At 43.2% G+C, this 20,580-nt stretch overlaps 1 protein-coding gene and 1 long non-coding RNA gene across 6 annotated transcripts in view; one reads left to right on the top strand and one right to left on the bottom strand.

The window, feature by feature from the left end:
- Positions 1-312: 312 nt before the first annotated feature.
- Positions 313-2,618, bottom strand: LOC134480845 (uncharacterized). 2 transcript variants are annotated; one of them, XR_010055724.1, is made up of 3 exons: positions 2,384-2,618; positions 1,958-2,041; positions 313-1,322 (listed from the first exon to the last, which is right to left on the bottom strand). It is a non-coding gene; the product is annotated as an uncharacterized LOC134480845 (long non-coding RNA). The 2 variants fall into 2 exon arrangements; XR_010055723.1 differs by having other exon boundaries at positions 313-2,041.
- A 78-nt stretch (positions 2,619-2,696) lies between these two features.
- Positions 2,697-20,580, top strand: part of Ppm1e (protein phosphatase, Mg2+/Mn2+ dependent, 1E) — a 135,797-nt gene continuing 117,913 nt past the window's right edge. Inside the window, exon 1 of one of the 4 annotated variants that reach the window (XM_039086379.2) lies at positions 2,697-3,427. In XM_039086379.2, the coding sequence (XP_038942307.1) occupies positions 2,973-3,427 (455 nt within the window). In that variant the 5' untranslated portion in view covers positions 2,697-2,972. The other 3 variants (XM_039086381.2, NM_198773.1, XM_039086380.2) reach the window with 3 other exon arrangements.

The raw sequence follows: 20,580 nt of genomic DNA, 5'->3' as shown, positions 1-20,580 counted from the left end.
AAGCTACTAACTTCAACATTTTTCTACCCTTACAAACATTACCATGCAAATTCACGAGAGGATATTGTGCTTTTCTTCCACAGGCTAAGGTGTTAGAAGAACACTTTTTATGAAAAAAAGATACCTCAAAAGAAATCACTTTACATTCTATATACATTACGCTTTTTCATAGCTTTAGTTTTTAATGGAAGAATTATTACATATTTCAGCAAATCCTAAAATATCAAGTGCTAATAACTAAATTTGTTTTCAAATACAATGGCAGTAAAGTATGGTCGTGTTTTCTAGAGAAGATGCACACAAATAAAAGATGAGAATAAAGAACAAACTATGTTAAGAGCAGGGAAGGATTATCAGGTGGCCCGAGAAAAACCAATCGAATGTAGAAAACGACTCTGAGAGTCTGAGAATGTGACAGGTCTCACCACATTTTCCGTTAGATAAAAATGCAATGGAATGGACTTGGAGGTGTGAGGAGAAAAGGAAGCGGAGTGACATCGGCAAGCCCACCTACACAGCTGCTTGAGATCCTACCACTGCTGCCAGCAGGCTCTGACAACGCTCCCTTGCTAAAAAGAATGCAATGGGATCTATATTGATCTTTGTAAAGGAGTGTCTTCATTAATATAAGCAGAGACGCCTCTCATTGCCAGAAGCAGAGGTGTGGGCTTTTCCTTTTATTCTTAGAAGTACTGTTTTACCAACATAGATCATTTCCCTTTGATGTGTGGGCTGAGTCATAAATTAATGTCACAAATGTCATCTAAATGAAAGAGGCGGCTACATTATGAGGTAAGAAGGTGTAGCCTGACATGAATTGTTACCATTGACAGCTACTCACTCCTGAACTAAATGTCTTCGGGTTGAAATTGGGGATAGTGAGAGTTCGTTGGAATGTAAAATCGACGATCAAAGTTGCTGCAGCCCAGAAAGTTGTCACTCCTTTCTAATGATGATGATGATGATGATGATGATGATGATGATGATGATGATGATGATGATGTCGTCTCACTACCTAGCCCTGGATGACCTGGGACTTGATAGATAGTCCAGGCTGACTGGGGACTCAGAGTTCCACTTGACTCAGCCTCCAGAGTACTGGGATTCAGGCTTGTGCCACCACACTAGCTCTTTTCTAGTTTTTCTGAAATGTCAGTAAGCAGGTAGGTTGAAAACAAATGGCTTTGAGAGCTTTCTTGGCATCCCATGGAGCAGTTTCTTTCTACAGACTAGCTGGGTCTTTCCATTCATCTTAGAAAAAAATAGGAAAAAATTTTCCAAGTGTATTATTCACTTTCTATCATGTGTTAATTAATCTTGACCTAGGAGAGAGCACAGGACTCTATTTGACATGATACCATGAGTAAGTTCAACCCACTTAATCTTAAAATAACAGTATCAGGTCAGGGATTTAAAAATACAGCATTATAGGAAAACAGTTGGTGAGAACACACCCTCTTCTGTCATTAATAACTGACTGGAAATGGTATTTCAGATCCTAAATCCAGCTGAAACCCAGAAACAATAAATGGAGTGATGGAGTGGATAATTTGTGAGTGTGTGCTTTTTTCAAAGCAGAGGGGGAAAAAATCACTATGTTTGTGCGGAATTACATGCTGCCACGGACACGGCAGTACGCGGCAATGATGCTATCATCCATACAGCTGTATAACACAACTCCCTCCAAGCATCCACCACCAACATCAGCACCACGAAGCCTGGAAATAATAGGTTTGTGTATAGTTTGGTAAGAAAATTAGAATAATTTAAAGTCATTTCAGTTCTAGTTTGGAGTGGGGGGGGTAAAGATGAGACACAGGAGGTGGTGGGGAAGAACAAACAAAATATAGACAAAAATACAAATTATATGATAGAATAATGTAGTATACTGACACGCATTATACAGAAGCCAAGGAGGAGGTTTTAGGGTGATGGAAAACTTACAAGTGAAATTTACCATTTCAACCAGGATTGAATTCTTGTTGCATCGCTTGCTTCTGACCTTGAGCAAAGTCACTGTCTTTAAGGTTTGTTTCCTCATCTGTAAAACAGAATCACAACGGTAATATCCTTTGCCTTAAAGGGCTGTAGTGAGGATTAGAGATGAACACGTGTAAACTGAAAAGCACTTTATAAATATGACATTGTGTGGATACGAGGCACAGATTTTCATAGAGCAGAGTTAAGGGGAAAGATTCTAAAGGCTTTGGAGACTTAGATCTGGGCGCTAACGCCAATGCCACAGCTCTAAAATCTTGACTTTAAAGCAAGCGAATTCCTATTTTATTTCACACGTTCATCTTTTTGAGAAAGGAGGATACATAGAATCAAATGAAAGGACCTGGGCAAAGGAAACTACCCTTTCAGGTGGTTGTGCCCCCACCTCTACTTTTTCGAGGCATGTCTTCAGTAAAAGGTGTTTACTGTGTGCTATCGTATCAAGAGATATACTAAGGCAAGGCAAGCAGATAAGGAAACTGAAGTCAGTACACTCCTGATGGAACCCACAGAGATGCTTAACATGAAACTAGGGTCTTCACCCAACAAAGACCATTCGAAGTTGGAGTGCAGGAGTCCAGTGTCCTTAGCACTCCACAGACTCGACGGGAGGGACCCTGGAATTCTTAATTAGAACCGGTTGCCATGGCGACAGTCTCTAGGCAGCGTGGGCTGAGCTCTCGGTAGGGATTGCGGGTGGGCCGCCGCTGGACCCTGTGCGCGCGCCCGCCACCAACTTTCCCTCCAGACCGGAGAGGGGTGGCGCGCTCCGCCCCCGCCCCCGGGCCGCGCACGTCCGAGCTCGGTGGCGCGCACGCCTGCGGGAGCCCTCTCCAGGCAACCCAGTGCTGATCGCCGGTGCCGGTGCGGCCGTTCCCCCTCCGTAGCGGGAGGCGAGGCTCCGAAGCAGCCCCCTCCTCCTCCTGGGTTCACCTCCCACCCCCTTCCCGGTGGACCTCGGGGCATGAGCAACGATGGCGGGCTGCATCCCTGAGGAGAAAACTTACCGGCGCTTCCTGGAGCTGTTCCTGGGCGAGTTCCGCGGACCGTGCGGCGGCGGCGAGCCAGAGCCCGAACCCGAATCCGAGCCCGAGCCCGAGCCCGAAGCGGAGCTGGTCGCGGCTGAGGCGGCCGAGGCTTCGGGGGAGGACCCGGGGGAGGACGCTGCGACGGTAGAGGCGGCCGAGGAGGGGGTGCAGGACCAAGACCCGGAGCCCGAAGAGGAGGCGGTGGAAGAGGAGGCGGCGGCCGAGGGCGAGGAGGAGGAGGAAGAGGAGGAAGCGGCTGCCCCGGGGCACTCGGCCGTGCCGCCGCCGCAGCCCCAGCTGCCGCCGCTGCCCCCGCTCCCGCGGCCGCTGTCGGAGCGCATCACCCGAGAGGAGGTGGAGGGCGAGAGCCTGGACCTGTGCCTGCAGCAGCTCTACAAATAGTTAAGTAGCGGGGCTCGGCCGCGGGTGGGCCGCCATCCCCGGGGGGGCTGGCCTGGGTCCCTGTCCCCGCCACCCGTGTCCCCGCGAGGCACCCGGGCGGGGTCCCCGCTCCTGCCCCTGGCCCCTCTTCGCTGACCCTCTCCGCCACTTCGCACACCCTTCTCCGGAGCCTTCTTGTCAAGGTCTTCCCTCCAGTCTTGGGCTTCCCATTCTTCCCAGCGCCTTTATTCCGGGGGGGTTTTCCTCCAACCTTCGTCTGTCTGTCCTTTCCCGGGCTGTGTTCCTTGTTGGGCGGCGGGGACGCGCGACTCCTTTATGGACTGAAAGAGGTGCCTTTCTGCATAACCGCACAAAGCTAATACCGTCGGTGTCCAGAGGAGCCTAGACCCCTGGATTTTCTGTTAGGCGCTCACCGTGGTGGCTCGATAGATGGCTTTCCTACGTGAGAGCCTAGTATCATACTTTACAGACATTTGACATCTCATAATATAGAGCGGTAGGGGGGAATTGGGAAGGAAGTGTTAAGTAAAACCCTACTGAGCAAGCCTTTAGGTGAAAAGACGGGGTCATAATTCGGAAGAGTCAGCCTGGTTGGGTAAAATTGCAATTAAGTGCAGTATTTTCAGTCCATTAAGTAGATGGGGTGGGAGGTGGGAGAAAAGCAGATGGCTTAGCTACCCAGATGCAAGTCTAAAATAGAAAGGTCAAGGCTTTGCCTTTCATCCGAGTTCTGCTTTTTTATGGGCTTGGAACAGATACGGTTTACAGTTGCGTTTCTTTCCAAATGGAACTGTTCTGAAATAATGCCTCAGCAAACACCGGTAAACCAGAGAGTCTTTTGACATTCAGCTAATAGTTGTAATGAAAGGTGTTACTCTGACCACCCAAAAAGTTTATTATCGCAAGCTAAGTTTAAACCCACTTCCTGGATTTCTCTAAAGCCTGGGGGGGCCAAGAAGAGAAAGCTATTTTGTCTTCATCTGACCTCGTAGACAACTGATCAAACCATTCTCCTGTTAAAAGCAGCAGCCTGTCAAAGGGAAAAGCCACTGAGCAGATCTGTAGAATTGAACCGTGTGGATGCCACATTTATAAACCATCTAGTAATTAATTTAAAAATACTGTCCAGTTACCAAGGGAATAGTGTGTTTTGGGGAAATGCAAAAATAAAATGGCGTGTAATACCACCACCTGGGGATAAACAGCATTAATGGTTTAGAGTAGTTCTTTTGTAAAATATCAAAGAAAAAGACCTACAGAATGCCAGTTTTTAAATACATAATTCAGACACTTAAATATAGTGGACATATTTGCCAAGGTGCAGAAATTTAGCTCAGGCTAGTACTATCTGGGCAGTTGTTACTTTTACATATACACTTCCAGAATTGTAGGGACAGCTTAAGGATTAAGAGGATGCTCCCCTACTGCTGTTAATGTAGTACAGTCCTGAACATTTCAAGGCTTTTAAAACCGAGATGTGCAGAATGAAATGGTAAGATGTGGGTGGTTTGTGTTTTAATGTGATGAGGAAACCAGATTAATCTTAATGTACATATCAATTAGAAAAATGATCACAATGAGAAGGAGGTCACCAATGGAGCATGGAAGTTTGTGTTTAAGTTAAAACTAGCAAAATTGACGTTAGAAAATATTATTCCCCCTTAAATTGGACACTTATACTCTGACTTCACATAAAACCAGACTTTGTACTATATTTTGTTCTGATGCTAGTCAAGATAAAAATGGCTGGCTCATTTATGTAAAGTATCTATAAGGTCCTTAGTGGGTTAAAAGTTTTAAAATATGTAATGACACTTTTAGTTTTTATTTTATTCTTTAAAAAAAAGCTTAAGACTTAGACAAGAATCAGGTCCAGCTGGTTTCAGTGTTAGGCCATTTTTCTCTTCAAGCACTTCATTTTACATGTGAGGCTACTAAGTCCCTATGCAGATTTGAAAAAACAAAAACCAAAAACGAGTCATGTAGAAACAATTCCAACATTTCCCCACAAAATCTCTGACTCTCAAAACACCTGCCACAGTGGGAATGTTGTCCTCAAATGTCTGAGAAAATACTTCGAAGTGAGGTTTTTAAAAAAATTATGTGCCTCTTCGTAGGTGTGTGTATGGGAGTGCAGGTACTCAAGGAAGCCACGGGTGGAGAATTCTCTGAACCTGCAGTTACAGGCTGATGTGAATTGCTGACACAGGGGTCCTGGGGACCCCACTCTAGTCCTCTGCAAGAGCAACAAGTGCTCTTAGCCACCAAGTCGTCTCTCTAGTCCCTAGAAGTAGTGCTGACTACAAATAGATAATTAAGACTTAAAAAGATACATTATCTCAACTTCTCTCAGTTTTTTTTCTCTTCACCTGTTTTGGGAATTGAACCTAGGGCCTTATGCATGTTCCCCAATTGCTCTACCACTGGGTTATATTCCCAGTCCTTTGCCACCATGCCTGGCTGAAATTTTGCCTAGGAGTGTACCATAGTAACACATTTCCCTCCGCAATTTAATTCTCTCAAGTTTTAAAATAAGAACGGCAGACATCTATTATTCCTAATCTTGGTAAACTAGAAAGTGACTTAAAACAAGAACCTAGATTGCCTGGCAGTGATGGTGCACACCTTCAGCTGCCAGCACTAGGGAGCCAGAGGCCGGCTGATCTCTGAGTTCTGAGACCAGCCTGGACTACAGAGAGATTTCCAGGCTAGCTAGGACTATAGAGAAACCCTGTTCCAAAACGAAACAAAGCCCTTAAACAGCAGCAACAACAAAAACCAGGTTTGTAGCTAAGGAAAGAGTGAAGGTTTAGACCACTTGAAAGTGTCTTAGAAGCTGGAGAACACACTTGCTGCTATCACATACAGATGGAGGTCTGCTTCCCAGCAGCCATGTCTGATGGCTCACAACTGCCTAGAACTCCACTCCAAAGGATCCTGTGCCCTTTTCTATCCTCAGTGGGGCCAAGCACGGATGTGGTGTACATCCGTACAGCTCTCACACACAAAATAAAAGGAAAGAAATCCTTTTGAGGAGAGGTTTGGTTTTGTTGTTTATTTGGAATTTTTTTGTTTTGTTTTCTCTCAATAGGGTTTCCCTGTATAGCTCTGGCTGTTCTGGAACTCACTCTGTAGACCAGGCTAGCATCAAACTCTGAGACCCTTCTGCCTCTGATTCCTGAGTGCTGGGATCAAAGGCAGGAGCCACCACCACCAGGCTACCAGGCTGAGATTTGGGTGTTTGCAACAATGTTTCACTATAGCTTTGGCTGCCCTGTAGCTCACTAAGTAGACCAGGCTGACTTGGAGCCTACAGAGATTTTCCTGTCTCTGTCTCCTAAAGGCTGGGCTTAATGGGGGCGAGCTACCATCCCTGGCTAAAAAGTTTTTTAGAGTAATATTTAGCTTAAAATTTTTACCTTACTGCTCCCAAGTATAAACCCTGTACATTAGCATACCACTCTTATGCAAAAGCAACATGTAACATTTTGAAAGAACAATAATTATAAAGTGTCAACAACTCCCACTCCACCTATGAAAAGGTTCTCCTGCCTCCCTCTCCCAAGTACTAGGATTCCATGCCTGGCTTCTTTTTTTTTTTCCTGGTTGGTATCCATTCTACCATTAAGCCACATCTCCGGACTCTAATTCTCGCATAAAAAATTATAACTGATGTTATATTCAACTTGAATGTGAGGGTATAAGCAACTCGTGTAGATTAATAAGTCAGTACTGTGCATCCCCCAGCCCCATGCAACACTAAGGATTAATTTGTTTTAATCTGTGAGAAATAAATACACTGAAGTCTTATTTTAAAGCTGTGTTGTCACATTTCCAAAGCAGTTGCTTTCTCGGTTATTCATTTGGGCTGGGACGGGCTTCCCAAGGGGGAGAGAGCTATCGCAGCAGGCTGGCGAAGTTAAGTAGTTACAGATGGCTCGCCGTAGCATTGAAGATGGCACTTTTAAAATGGTTTGGAAAACAAAACCACTGGTTATAGACCCTAATAACCCAGTTCTGTTGAGTCATGGATGATTTTGGGAAAGGTCAGGAGGTGGTTCAGCTTTGCTTCATCTCTACAAATATACACGGATAAGTACACGCGTGAAAATCATCTCACTCATCTCAAAGATGGAACGCCTTCTTATGAAGAGTAAGAAAGGCTCACTGAAAAGTAGGGAAATTTTACATAAACAGAAAGGGTGATGTAAATCCAGTTTAGTGCTAATCACAGTTCCCAAGTTTTTCCCTTCTCTTGGCCTTTGAGGCCAGTACTTTGCTGGGAGTTTTCAAACACCCTTCTGGTCTGGCTGTGCTGACGCTCGTCCTTGGCCTTCTCATCACTGCCTGCTGTCATCAAGATCAGTCACTCCCGGGCTTGGCTGCTGCGGTTATGCTAACAGCCAGCGCTGCCTCCATCCTTGCTTGGCCTGCTCATGGAGCAGCTTCCTCCTGGGCGTCTAAAGGCTCCACAGACTTAACTGTCCAACGTCCTCCACCACTCCCAAGACAAAACCAAAGCCCGGTACTCAGGGAGTCGCTTGTGTGCTTCGTTGCTGGGGATTGTGCCTGCACTCGGCTAGCTCTGCACCCCTCATATCCAGCTCCAGCATGACACCTCATACTCTTTGTAGTGAGTCCACCCCTGGCTTCCTTTTTAACCCCTCACATTTGATTTGTTCCCTTTGTAAACATCTCATAAATGTGACTCTTCCTAGTCCCACTGTCCTTAACTCTTGTTCATTTTATTTATCTTTTTGTGGCTAGAGTTACTACTATCGGACTAGGTTATATAGATATTTCCTTTCTTTTTAAGTTTTATTTATTCTATGTATATGTGTGTTTAGCCGGCATATATTTCGGGGCACCACATGCATAGTTAACAGAGGATTGTGAGCCATCATGTCAGTGCCGGGAATTGAACCTGAGTCCTCTGAAAGAGCTGTCAATGCTCTTAACCACCAAGCCATCTCTCCAGCTTGTGATTATATAGATTTTCTAAGTATTTTACTAAAACATTTAAAAATTTTAGTAGTAATATATATTTCTAATATATATATACATAATATTATCTATTACATATATATCATATGTGTGTGTGCGTGTCTCTATACATATATGTGTGTGCTTCTGGGAGTCAGGTCTCTCCTTTTGCCGCCATATGGGTCAATACAAGACTTCTGATCCCAACTATAAAGACAAGAGTTCCAAAAATTTTTAGAAGAAAGAAATGTAAGTCCACCCTCATCTCTAAGACCAGTGCTGCAAGTTTGGGGTTTCTCAAAACTGCTCTCAAATCCAGTAATTCTCTAGAAAGACAAATAGAACTCATTGGTTACTATGAATATAGTTTATTGCAAGAACACACTGTAGATTAAAACCAGCCTAAGAGATGTACTCTAGAGAGTGGCAGATGTCAAGAGTCTCCTGTGCTCGGGGGACATCACACTCCCATAACAAACATGCAGTGCTGTGCTCAAGTATGACAGTCTGAGTCCTACCCAACTCCCAGTTTTCAGAATTCTCTCTGGTATCTGATACACTTAGGAATATCTCTGATGTAATCAGAGATTCTGGAGGCTTAAAGTTTTCCTCCTCAGACCTGAGGACAAAGCTGGACCTTTCTTTAGGCAAAGCCGAATTGTAGGTAGTGAGGCTTTGTATCCCTCTGTCCGTCCACTTCTAGCAAGTACACCAGCTATAGGCTATATCAGTGTGCATATCCTATTCTCTCTTTAACATCTCACTTTCCAATAGTGTCTCTTTCCCTGTTGAGAATGCTGCACACTACATCAATGGCCCAGCCCAACCTCCTGTATTGTTTGGGTTCCTTTAGGAAACCTGTCCTCACCACCCCCACATTTATGATGAACTGTGTCCCTTCTGTGTCCCCTTCCAGACTACTCAGTGATACTCTGTAAGCTCTTGTTTCATTCACATCTGATGATTATATCTTCACATTCAACCAGTGGTCTTTACAGTAAGGTGTAACTAAATTCACACAAGAGCAAAGAAAAAAAGGTAAACTTTTATTATATACAAAATATGGAATTAAGCCAAGCACGGTAGTGCATACTGTAAGTCCCAGCATTCTGGAGATGGAGGCTGGAGGATGGCCCATTTGAGGCCAGCCTGTGCTACAGCAAGTTTAAGGACACATAGCATGCACTTCCAAAATGCAAGAGCTGAAGATGAAGATGTGGTCGAGAGGGAAGACCTCAGATTCAATCCCCAGTAGTGCCAAGAAGAAGAGTGCTATTAATATTTACTGTGATTGTGGAAATTGGTAGTTTGCTCTGAATGCAGCTGACTTCGCAGTAAACTTGTGAGCTAAGAGATTAATAGTGGTGCCTTTTCTAACTTTTAGGACATTGTAAACTGTGCAGTTCACCTGTGCCTGATTAAATAGAAATTAAGGATTATTTTTCCTGGTTTAAAAATTTTTAGTTTGTGTGAAATGGTCAAATAACTTAAAAATTTTCTGCAATAACTGGGGGCTCAGAGAATGAGGGCTTGCTGTGCAAGCATGAGGACTACTGCTCAAGTCCTAGCACTCCCCAGCAAGACAGGCATAATGTCCTCACTCCAGCTCTGAGGAATCCAGTTTCTTCTTCTTCTGGCTTCTGTGTGCACACTGCCCACCCCATGCCCCAGCCCAACACACACACACACACACACACACACACACACACACACACACACACACACACACATTCATGCCCATACATACCCATAAATAAGTTTTTAAAAAATGTTTAAGATTGAACTTTGTAACAAAAGCTTAAGATTTTTTTTTAAATGTAGCCTTGGCTGTCCTGGAACTCTGTAGACCAGGTTGGCCACAAACTCAGAGATCTGCCTGCCTCTGCCCCCTGAATGCTGGGATTAAAGGTGTGCGCCACCACTGCCTGGTGCATAAAACTTTTTAAAAATGCCCTACTTAGTTAAATATAATTTTTCTAAATAAATAGTGTTTCAGAAATGAGTAAAAATGCAAGTAAAAACACTGTGTGTATAAGAAACATTGGTATATAAGAAATGTCTGCTGGGAGATGGTGGTGAGCACCTTTAGTCCCAGCACTTAGGAGACAGAGCAGGTACATCTCTGAGTTTGAGGCCAGCCAGGGCTACATAGTGAAACCATGTTTCAACTTGGGGAGTTTAAAAAAAAGACAGAGGTTGGGGTAGTGGGGTAGGGGTGAAGCTCAGTGGCAGATAACTTGTGTAGCGTGGGCAAGACCATCAGTTTGATCCCAGCACTTCAAACAAACAAAACAAAGCCAAGTATGGTGGCACAAACCCATAACCCCTCTTGTGAGGGGGTGGGGGTGCTGAGGCAGGAGGATGGTGAGCTGAGCTAACCTGGGCTATAATACCAAGATCCTGTGCATCACTGACAAAGTATCTCACAAAAGCAGGAGAAGGGAAGGGAGGGTTTATTTTGGCTCAGAGCTTGAGGATGTAGCCTGCAGCCATGGGGCAGGAGAACACTGTCAGGAAGCAGAGGAATGAGCGCCCTTACCTCGCTTGCTTTCTTGCATTTATCCTGGGACTCTGGCCTATGAGACAGTGCCAGCCATAGTGCATCTTCCGATCTCATTTAAACCAGTCTTGAAACCTCCTCACGGACAGACCCTGACTAACCATCATACCCTGTATGTAAATCTGCTCCCCCATCCTGTGTTTGTGTGTGCATACGTGCAAGAGGCACAGTGGATGGGATGCCCTCCATGGTGGCAGGATTTTAGGTGTGACATTACTTTGAGGATATTATGGTGGTCGTCCTTTGGATAAGTCTCATTTTCTTAAGACTTATTTCTGAATTTGAGATTGCTATATTGAAAGATATTTGCAGCTGGTGTGGTGGCACACACCTTTAATTCCAGTACTTGGAAGACAGACGTGGATCCTTGTGAGTTGCAGGCCAGCTTGGAAGTTTCCGGACAAGGACTACATAGAGAGACCCTGTCTCAGTAGAAACAACCCAAAACCAAGACCGCCACAAACCCTAACACACACACACACACACACACACACACACACACACACACACACACACAAAACAACAAAAAGATATTTATTTAAGTCTTTTGATACCTAGTTCTAAAATTAATGTTTTTAAACATGATTTTACTATTTTATACTTGAAGCAGATATTTTTTTTAAATGAGAATGTTTCACTCCTTTATTATTATTATTTTTTGGTTATTTTTTTTTTCGGAGCTGGGGACCAAACCCAGGCCTTGCGCTTCTTAGGCAAGCGCTCTACCACTGAGCTAAACCCCCAACCCCTAGATTTTTTTTTTTAAAGATTTATTTTATGTATGTGAGTACACTGTAACTATCTTCAGACACACCAGAAGAGGGCATCAGATCTCATTACAGATGGTTGTGAGCCACCATGTGGTTGCTGGGAATTGAACTCAGGACCTCTGGAAGAGCAGTCAGTGCTCTTAACCACTGAGCCATCTCTCCAGCCCTGAAGCAGATTTTTTTTGTGATATAAGTTATAACAATGTTTGTTACATCAGCGGACTGCGCATACAGTGTTGGTACCATAAGATTATATTGCCTAGCAACATCGCAGTGTTTTGCACACAACGCGATGCTCCGACAGAGATCACAAACCATCAATGAATCCATTTCTCAGAATATTTCCTCTTTGACCCTCCATGCGTGGTGACAGTGTAAGAAAATGAGTGTTAGTACTATGAAGTAATCTATTGAAAAAAACAACAGGATAATGAAACAAATTGCTAATATATCCATTATTTAGTTTCAAATATCTCAAGGAAATGAAACACTTCATACGGAACTAAGCATGGTGGCTTATGTTTGTAATCCCAGCATCCAGAGGCTGAGGCAGAAGAGTCGCTGCAAGTTCAAAACCAGCCTGTAATACATTTGCCGCGCGTGATTTGGTCGGTACACGGTGAGGTTTCTGTCCTTTTTGGTAGTGAGCTTTTTCAAAGACCTTTGAAAAACAGATGTACCCAGTAGATGTCGTTCTTTTACCTTCCCATTTTTAGCGACTCCATGTTCCGTTTCTTTCTTGGCTGGGATTATTTATTCAGTCTTGTTTTGATGGACATGTGGGTCAGTTCCATTTCGGAGAGCGTATTCCCATATTAGGAAGTTAATGCTAGTTGTCCCAATGGAAGCATCCTGAAACCTCAAAGTTTTAACACATTAATCTCTTGCTTGCCTGGAGTCCCTTCTATAGCAAACAAGGATCTTTGTCTCGTGGTTTTGGGGAGAGACACAGGCTGATAAGAGCTCTGCGAGCTTTGCAAAGTTGCCCTAGGCATCAACATCTACCAGTCAACCATTAGAAAGAGACTGGTGTTTGAGGGTTTTAGAGGCCAGGCCTTAGAAGTAGCATAGATATGTCACTTTCCTTCACGTTCCATTGGCTAGACTAGTCATGTGACACCATGGCCTGCATTCCCCAACAAAGGAGTATGGGAAACAAAGTCTCTGGCATGGCAGTTACTCAAGAAACAACTCCAAATTGTGGAAAGGGAGCTGGAACCTCTGCCCTATAAATTCCCTACACTTTGGATATGTCTCAAATGCATATGTTCATAACTTTCTGAGCTGCATACTTAGAAGAATAGTCAGATTGATATTTTATATCAATGTTACCAAATTGCTTTGTCCCAATAACACTGTGAGAGATCTGATTTCCTTATATTTTTGTTATTTAAAATGTTGTTTACCCCTCTTTGATGGTGAGGGACTCTTTTTTTTTTTTATCTTTATTAACTTGAGTATTTCTTATTTACATTTCGATTGTTATTCCCCTTCCCGGTTTCCGGGCCAACATCCCCCTAACCCCTCCCCCTCCCCTTCTCTATGGGTGTTCCCCTCCCCATCCTCCCCCCATTACCGCCCTCCCCCCAACAATCACGTTCACTGGGGGTTCAGTCTTGGCAGGACCAAGGGCTTCCCCTTCCACTGGTGCTCTTACTAGGATATTCATTGCTACCTATGAGGTTGGAGTCCAGGGTCAGTCCATGTATAGTCTTTGGGTAGTGGCTTAGGCCCTGGAAGCTCTGGTTGCTTGGCATTGTTGTTCATATGGGGTCTCGAGCCCCTTCAAGCTCTTTCAGTCCTTTAAGATTCCTTCAACGGGGGTCCCATTCTCAGTTCAGTGGTTTAATGATAGCATTCACCTACGTATTTGCTGTATTCTGGGTGTGTCTCTCAGGAGAGATCTACATCCGGCTCCTGTCGGCCTGCACTTCTTTGCTTCATCCATCTTGTCTAATTGGGTGGCTGTATATGTATGGGCCACGTGTGGGGCAGGCTCTGAATGGGCATTCCTTCTGCCTCTGTTCTAAACTTTGCCTCCCTATTCCCTCCCAAGGGTATTCTTGTTCCCCTTTTAAAGAAGGAGTGAAGCATTTGCACTTTGGTCATCCTTCTTGAGTTTCATGTGTTCTGTGCATCTAGGGTAATTCAAGCATTTGGGCTAATAGCCACTTATCAATGAGTGCATACCATGTGTGGGTGAGGGACTCTTATCATAACCCTTTGACCCATAAGCCCCAAATAAATACATCCCTTCTATAAATACATTAAAAAGTAAATAAATTTAATCTTGTGTGTGTGTGTGTGTGTGTGTGTGTGTGTGTGTTGTCTGTAAATATCTGTGTATTCTCTGTGTGCTTAGCACCTGGGAAGGCTGAAGAGGGCACTGACCGGTGTTACGGTTGTGTGGTGTTATGTGGGTGCTGGGCCATTGAGCCATCTCTGTCCCTTCTCGTTGCTATGTCATTTGCTATAGAACACCCTACATTTTTACAGTATATAGCAATATCGCCACTGATATTTATAGACCAGACAAATATTTTTGACTGATTATAATCTTGATTTAGGACGTTCTAGAAGGGGAGTGAGTACCTAGAATGCTAGACCAGCTCTATCGAGCAGGTTACCTGGTTCGGGTGTTTGTTTTGTTTTGTTTTCTTGCAGCTGATGACTGAAGCAAGGCTGTGCATTTGCTGGGCAGATGCTTCAGTTCAGCTCACATGAGCCACATGTACTGTGTTAAACTTTGCATTAACCACACAGCAGAAAGTGAAAAGAGCTGCTGTGGTTGGTAGCTGTAAATGCCGGGAGTCAGAACGAGGCTGAAGGCTTACCGTGAGTTTGAGGCCAGTCTGGATTATACAATGAGTTGAGCCAGGATTATGTAGGGAAATCGTATCTCAAATAAAAGAGAAAAAAATGAGAAGAAAAAAAGCTTAGTTTAGTCTTAATAACTTAGACAGAAGTACCCAAAATATTTAGATTTCAATCTATCTGTAATCTACATAAATATTATATAAAATTCTCATTTCACGTTTTTAAAGTTCTGTGTGTATTTTATAATGACAGCACAGTTCTACTCGAACACTTTGTAGCCACAGGGTGGCCAGTGGTTGTCCTAGTGAACTGTACAGGCTTTAAAGGTTGGAATTGCAGGCTTTACTCAGTGGTAAAAGTTTTGTCCTCCATGTGTGGGACCCCTGAGTTCAATCCCTAGTGCTGGAAGAGAAAATAGCTCGGCATAATGAGCACATGATCATCGAGTGATGTCCTGCGCACATTCTTAGGTTTCCGTGTTTAGAGCAGTGCATGCGTCTTTAGGGAGCCATTTCAGAACGTCCCTATACCCGCATAGAGAAGCAAAGTGGAGCGTTTTAATTATTTTGTTTAGAAATCTTTTAATTTCATTTCTAAATGAAAACAAAATGTTCCGCCTCCATTCCCACCAGTCTGGTCCAAGCCACAAAATACCAGACAATTTTCCATATTCCAGGGTTTTGCTTCTCTGTCTGCCTTAACACATCACAGTGTTGTAGCTGGGGTTGATGTGCTTGACGAGCCTGCAAGGTCCTACCTGAGATAGCTCTTGGCTGCCTCAGCCAGTCTCACCTCAGCTACCCTGTGTTCTTGACCGGGGATTATTCACCAGTCACAAAGGTCTCAATGGAGTCTGCAGTGATCTCTCCGCCTTTGAGGTTTTGTTTCCTTTGCCCAGTCGGCTTTTGTTTTTCCTTTTTTCTGCTCATCTCAACTACTAGGTTTTATTTATCTCTTCCCCATAGAATTACTTATTTCCTTCTAGAAAAGATTCCATTTGTTTATCTGTTTGTTATATGTGAGGGCGTGTGTTTGGAGGTCACATGAAGGTCAGAGGATAATCTGGAGGAGTCAGCTCTCTCCTTCCACCGTGTACGTTCCTGGTCCTTAGGTTTGGTGGCAAATACCATTATTGTCTGAGCTATCACCAGTCCTTTTACAAAGGGTACCATGTGCTGGGTGGTTAATCTCAGCACTAAGGAGACAGAGGCAAGCAGATCTCTGAGTTCAAGGTTAGCTTGGTCTACAGAGTGAGTTCCAGGACAGCCAGGGCTACACAGAGAAGCCCTTTGTTGGAAAAAAAAAATCATATAACATGCTGGCTTTGAACTTACTATATAGCTGAAGATAACATTTAACTTTCGATCCTCCTGCCTCTGCCAACTGAGTATTGGGATACAGGCATGATGCACTGGCACTCCTGGTTTATGTAGTACTGAACTCAGGATTCTGTTCATGTTTGAAAACACTCTACCAACTGAACTATAGCCCCACCTAGCCCATGCCTCTGCTTTTTGTTGTTGTGTTGTGAGACAGCGTCTTATGTAGCCCAGGCTGGCCCAGAACGTGATCTATATTAGGATAACTCTGAGCCTCTGATCCCTCCAACCCCCACCCCGCAGGCTGAGATTACAGTGTGCACCCGCGAGCCTGGTTTTAGGTAGTAACGGAAATGGAGACCAGGGCTCTGGGCGTGCTGGACAAGCCCTCCACCAACCAAGCCACACCCTCAGTCCAACATCTTGACTTAAGAAAAAAGAACTCAAGCCAGCGCTTTCAAGACTGAGACAAGGATTGAAGCTTAGGGTATTATCAGAGAGGGTAGCATTAGAAGGACCATGTCTGGGGAGTGGGTTCAGGAACCTGCCTTGCCCAGGGCATTCTCTAATTTGGATTGGTAAATAAAAGCATCTTTGTGGAAAATAAAGTTAAAATCATAAATCTGTCGACACTCAGCATTGTCTGCGTCCAGAATGATTGAGCCCTCTTAGGATGATGCCCTGTCCTGACACAGTGTTATACAGAGTCAGGATGACGCCCTGTCCTGACACAGTGTTATACAGAGTTGGTTTAGGCACTGTTGTGCATTTGTTCCCTCCTTTATCCATGGCAGAAAATATATGTATTTTATTAGTAAATAATTCTGTAAATGAGAAAGCCAAGACAGATGTGAAAGAAAAGTTTCCCTGTCGGTATGTCAATGTATCGTTCTCTAGAAAGTCTGAGGTAAGGAATGCCAGTTAATGGTGACCATTTTATGATTCTCCTGTTACATTATGAACCTATTTTCTATCAAGAAAAATTTCAGTGAAGATGCAGATGTAGTAATTCTTTGAGTTTTTAATCACTGCCATTTGCTTATTTCAGATTATTTAAAACATTTCTGTGTCTGTGTGTGTGTGCGCGCGCGCGCACGCGCGTGCGCGCATGTGCACACGCATACATGCATGTGTCCATGTATGAGTGCAGGCACATCTGAAGGTCAGAGGACAACCTTAGGTGTTAGTTTTCACTTTCCACCTTGTTTTTCCACTGTGTACTCCAGGCTAGCTGGTCTGTAAACCTACGTCTCTCCACCTCTGGCTTTTACATGGGCTTTTAGAGATTCGAACTTGGGCCCTAACTCCTGTGTAGTGAGCATTTACCCACTGAACCCTCTCCCTAGCTCTAGTTTAGGCTTTATTAGATCTTGTGTTATTACGTTAGTAGCTGCCCAGCTAATCTCCCTGGCATTGGTCTTTCCCTTTTTGAGACAGGGTTTCTCTGTATAGATCAGGCTGTCTTAGAACAGAGAGCCGCCTGCCTCTGCCTCCCTAGTGTCAGGTTTAAAAGCCTTTTACCACTGTGTCTGACTGCCATGGTTGTTTCTTCCTTAAGTCTGAATTAGTCATCAGTATCTCCTAAGATACTCATAGATCCACAATTCCCTGCCTTGCTGCCATAGATGAGCATCTTCTGGTAACGATAATTAGCATCGCTTTTTATGGAGAGGGGAAGCAGGCTTTTCATATTGTCTTTCGTGCAGAAAGTTAGCCTGTTCAGAGGCTACCTACAGATGAAGAGCAATTTAAGGACTTTTATTTTTGCACCAAATACTGTACTGTTCTGAACTCTTGCTTTAAAAAAGGTTTGTTTGCTTATTTATTTATTTATTTATTTATTTATTTATTTATTTATTTATTTATTTTATATAAGAACACTGTAGCTGTCTTCATGCATACCAGAAGAGGTATCAGATCCCATTACAGATGGTTGTGAGCCACCATGTGGTTGCTGGGAATTGAACTCAGGACTTCTGGAAGAGCAGTCAGTGCTCTTAACCATTGAGCCATCTCTCCAGCCCAATTCTTGCTTTTAATAACAGAAAAAAGCGGGGCTAGAGAGGTGGCTCAGTGGTTAAGAGCACTGGCTGCTCTTCCAGAGGACTCCGGTTTGAGTCCCAGCATCCACATGCCAGCTCACAACTGTCTGTCATGAGCAACTGAAAGGTGATCCAATTCTCCAGTTCTAGGAGATCTGAAGGCAAAACACCAAATGCATACATCATAAAAATAAATAAATCATTTAAAAAAGCCGCCCACTCTCAATGCGGGGATTCTTCACCTTCACCCCACACTTTATAAACGAAATGAAACGAAAAGAACGTTATTAGTGCTGCTACTGCAGACAGAATTTGAAATCCAGCAATTATTTAAACAATAAATTAAAAAAACAGTTTGCAACTTGGTGTATAGCTGGTAGGAATGGCAAGTTTTTTCTTTAAAGGTAATTGTTCATTTACCAAGATGCCTGGAGATATTTTTTCCTATTAAATAGTTGACTGATGCTGCAATCTATTTAAAATTTAAATTTCAATTATTATTGAAGTAGCCAGAGGCAGCCTTTTTCTCTATATTTTAAAAATCCTAATGTTATAGCATCTACTCAAAACATGTCTGTTTTGCAAAGCAATCCCTTTTTAAGATTGTGAGTGTGTATGCACACAGAGGTCAGAGGTCAACATCATGTTTTCCTTAATTGCTGTCCACCTTGTTTTTTGAGACCGGGTCTCTCACTGAACATGAAGTTGGCGGGTTCAGCTGAGTTGGTTGGTTGTCAGGAGCTCTGGGGATCTGCCTGCCTGCCTGCCTTCCCAGCGCGGGAGTTGCAGGGGTGCCTGCAGTGCCTGTGGGCATGGGGGGCTCCTTTGGTCCTCTGCTTGCACAGCAACCACTTTGCCTTTGTCATTTCTCAGTCCGTATTTGTTTTCTATGATGCTGATGTTTGAACCTTGAACCAAGACTTTCATGAATGCCAACCGTGTGTTCTACCACTGAGAGACAACGTCAGTCCCCCTTTTAATTTTTTTAAAAATATTTTGAGACAGTCTCACTATGTAGCCTTGGTTGGCCTGGAGTTTCCTCTGTACACCAGGCTGTCCTAGAATGCATAGAAATCTGCCTGCCTCTACCTCTCTAGTTCTGGGATTAAAGGCATGCACCACCACACCCAGATACCTTTTAAACATTTTTTACTATGTAAAATGTATGAGTGTTTTGCCCGCATGTGTGTGTGTGTGTGTGTGTGTGTGTGTGTGTGTGTGTGTGTGTTCTGGTCCCTGTGGAGGCCAGAAGAGGATATCAGAGCCCCTGTTAGCTCTCCTGGCACTGGAGTTAGAGATGGTTGTGAGCTACCATGTGGGTGCTGGGAATTGAACCTCAGTCCTTTGCAAGAGCAAGGAGCAGTCTAAACTGGTAAACCATCTCTCCAGCCCCAATTATTTTTAATTATTTAAAGAAAAAGAGAAAGACTTTTGAGTTTGCAAACTATATTAAGTCATAATGTAGCATATGATATTTTAAGAACCCAGTAAAACACATACTGTCATTAATAAGCAGTAGATTAGAATGTAACCGGAGGAATTGTTATTATGTATCACCATTGTATCTGTCTACTGTAAAGGTTTAGAATCATCTCTGTGAAGTCAGTTTTCTTTTGAATAGTACATTGAGAATGGCTCCAAGTAAATGTTGGCATTAAAGGCCAGATTTCCGTTGACTCTAAGAGAAAATAAAATAAAATATAGGACAAGTGATATTATTATATACTGAGGACCTGGATTTGAACCCTAGTACTTATCAAAAACTGAGCAAAAAGATGGTCATTTAGGTCTATAAAAATATATTGATGATCAGGGAGCTAGGGTGTGGTTAAGGGGCAAAGTAATTGAGCAGCATTCGTGAAGCCCTGAGATTGATCCCAGTAAGGGAGGAAGAAGAGAAGGAAGAGGACGGTAAAACACATTGAAAATCAAATATAAAATAAAGGCATTCCCTTAGAACAAAGTCCAATAATTGTAAAAAGCGCCTTAAAGTTATACTCTTAGTCAAATGAGCTAATTAAACGCCACAGTGGAAAAGTCCATTAAATACGACATTAAGTAATTAGTACATTTTATATTCCTACATAGGTCAGAATCATCAAACCATGAAACTGAATTTCTTCTCATTTCCCCAAAGACTATAAAAGATTTTAATTAATTGAGCTTTCCATTTTGAGAATTTCCTTGGTTTAAAAAGCTTTTTATTTTATTATAACCTTTTTTAAAGTGGTTGTCTAATAAATACAGCTTTCTCTGTTGCCTGGTAGTTTTTGTGGTTGATACAGACCATGGGAAATTACTATATTATTCAGTTTCTTCAGCATAGATGACCAGCTATGTTCAAAGTACTAACTCATTTGACATTTTATGATATGCATAATTAACAGTAAATTCTAAGAAAATATAATTTAAAACTATTTTTTGAAACAAGTTAACATGAAGTTTATTGTTTCCTTACTACAGAAAGGGTTTCGAGTGGTAAAATGTTCTATAATGAAAGTATTTATTGGGTTGGGGATTTAGCTCAGTGGTAGAGCGCTTGCCTAGGAAGCGCAAGGACCTGGGTTCGGTCCTCAGCTCCGGAAAAAAAAAAGTATTTATTCATAGTAGTATTTATCATATGCCAACCACTGTGCTGACTACTGCTTCAGAGAAATAAGT

Source organism: Rattus norvegicus, chromosome 10 (assembly GCF_036323735.1).
Source record: "Rattus norvegicus strain BN/NHsdMcwi chromosome 10, GRCr8, whole genome shotgun sequence".
NCBI classification, from domain to species: domain Eukaryota; kingdom Metazoa; phylum Chordata; class Mammalia; order Rodentia; family Muridae; genus Rattus; species Rattus norvegicus.
Note: the sequence above shows the minus strand (reverse complement) of the source record. Positions and strands in the feature narration are given on the sequence as shown.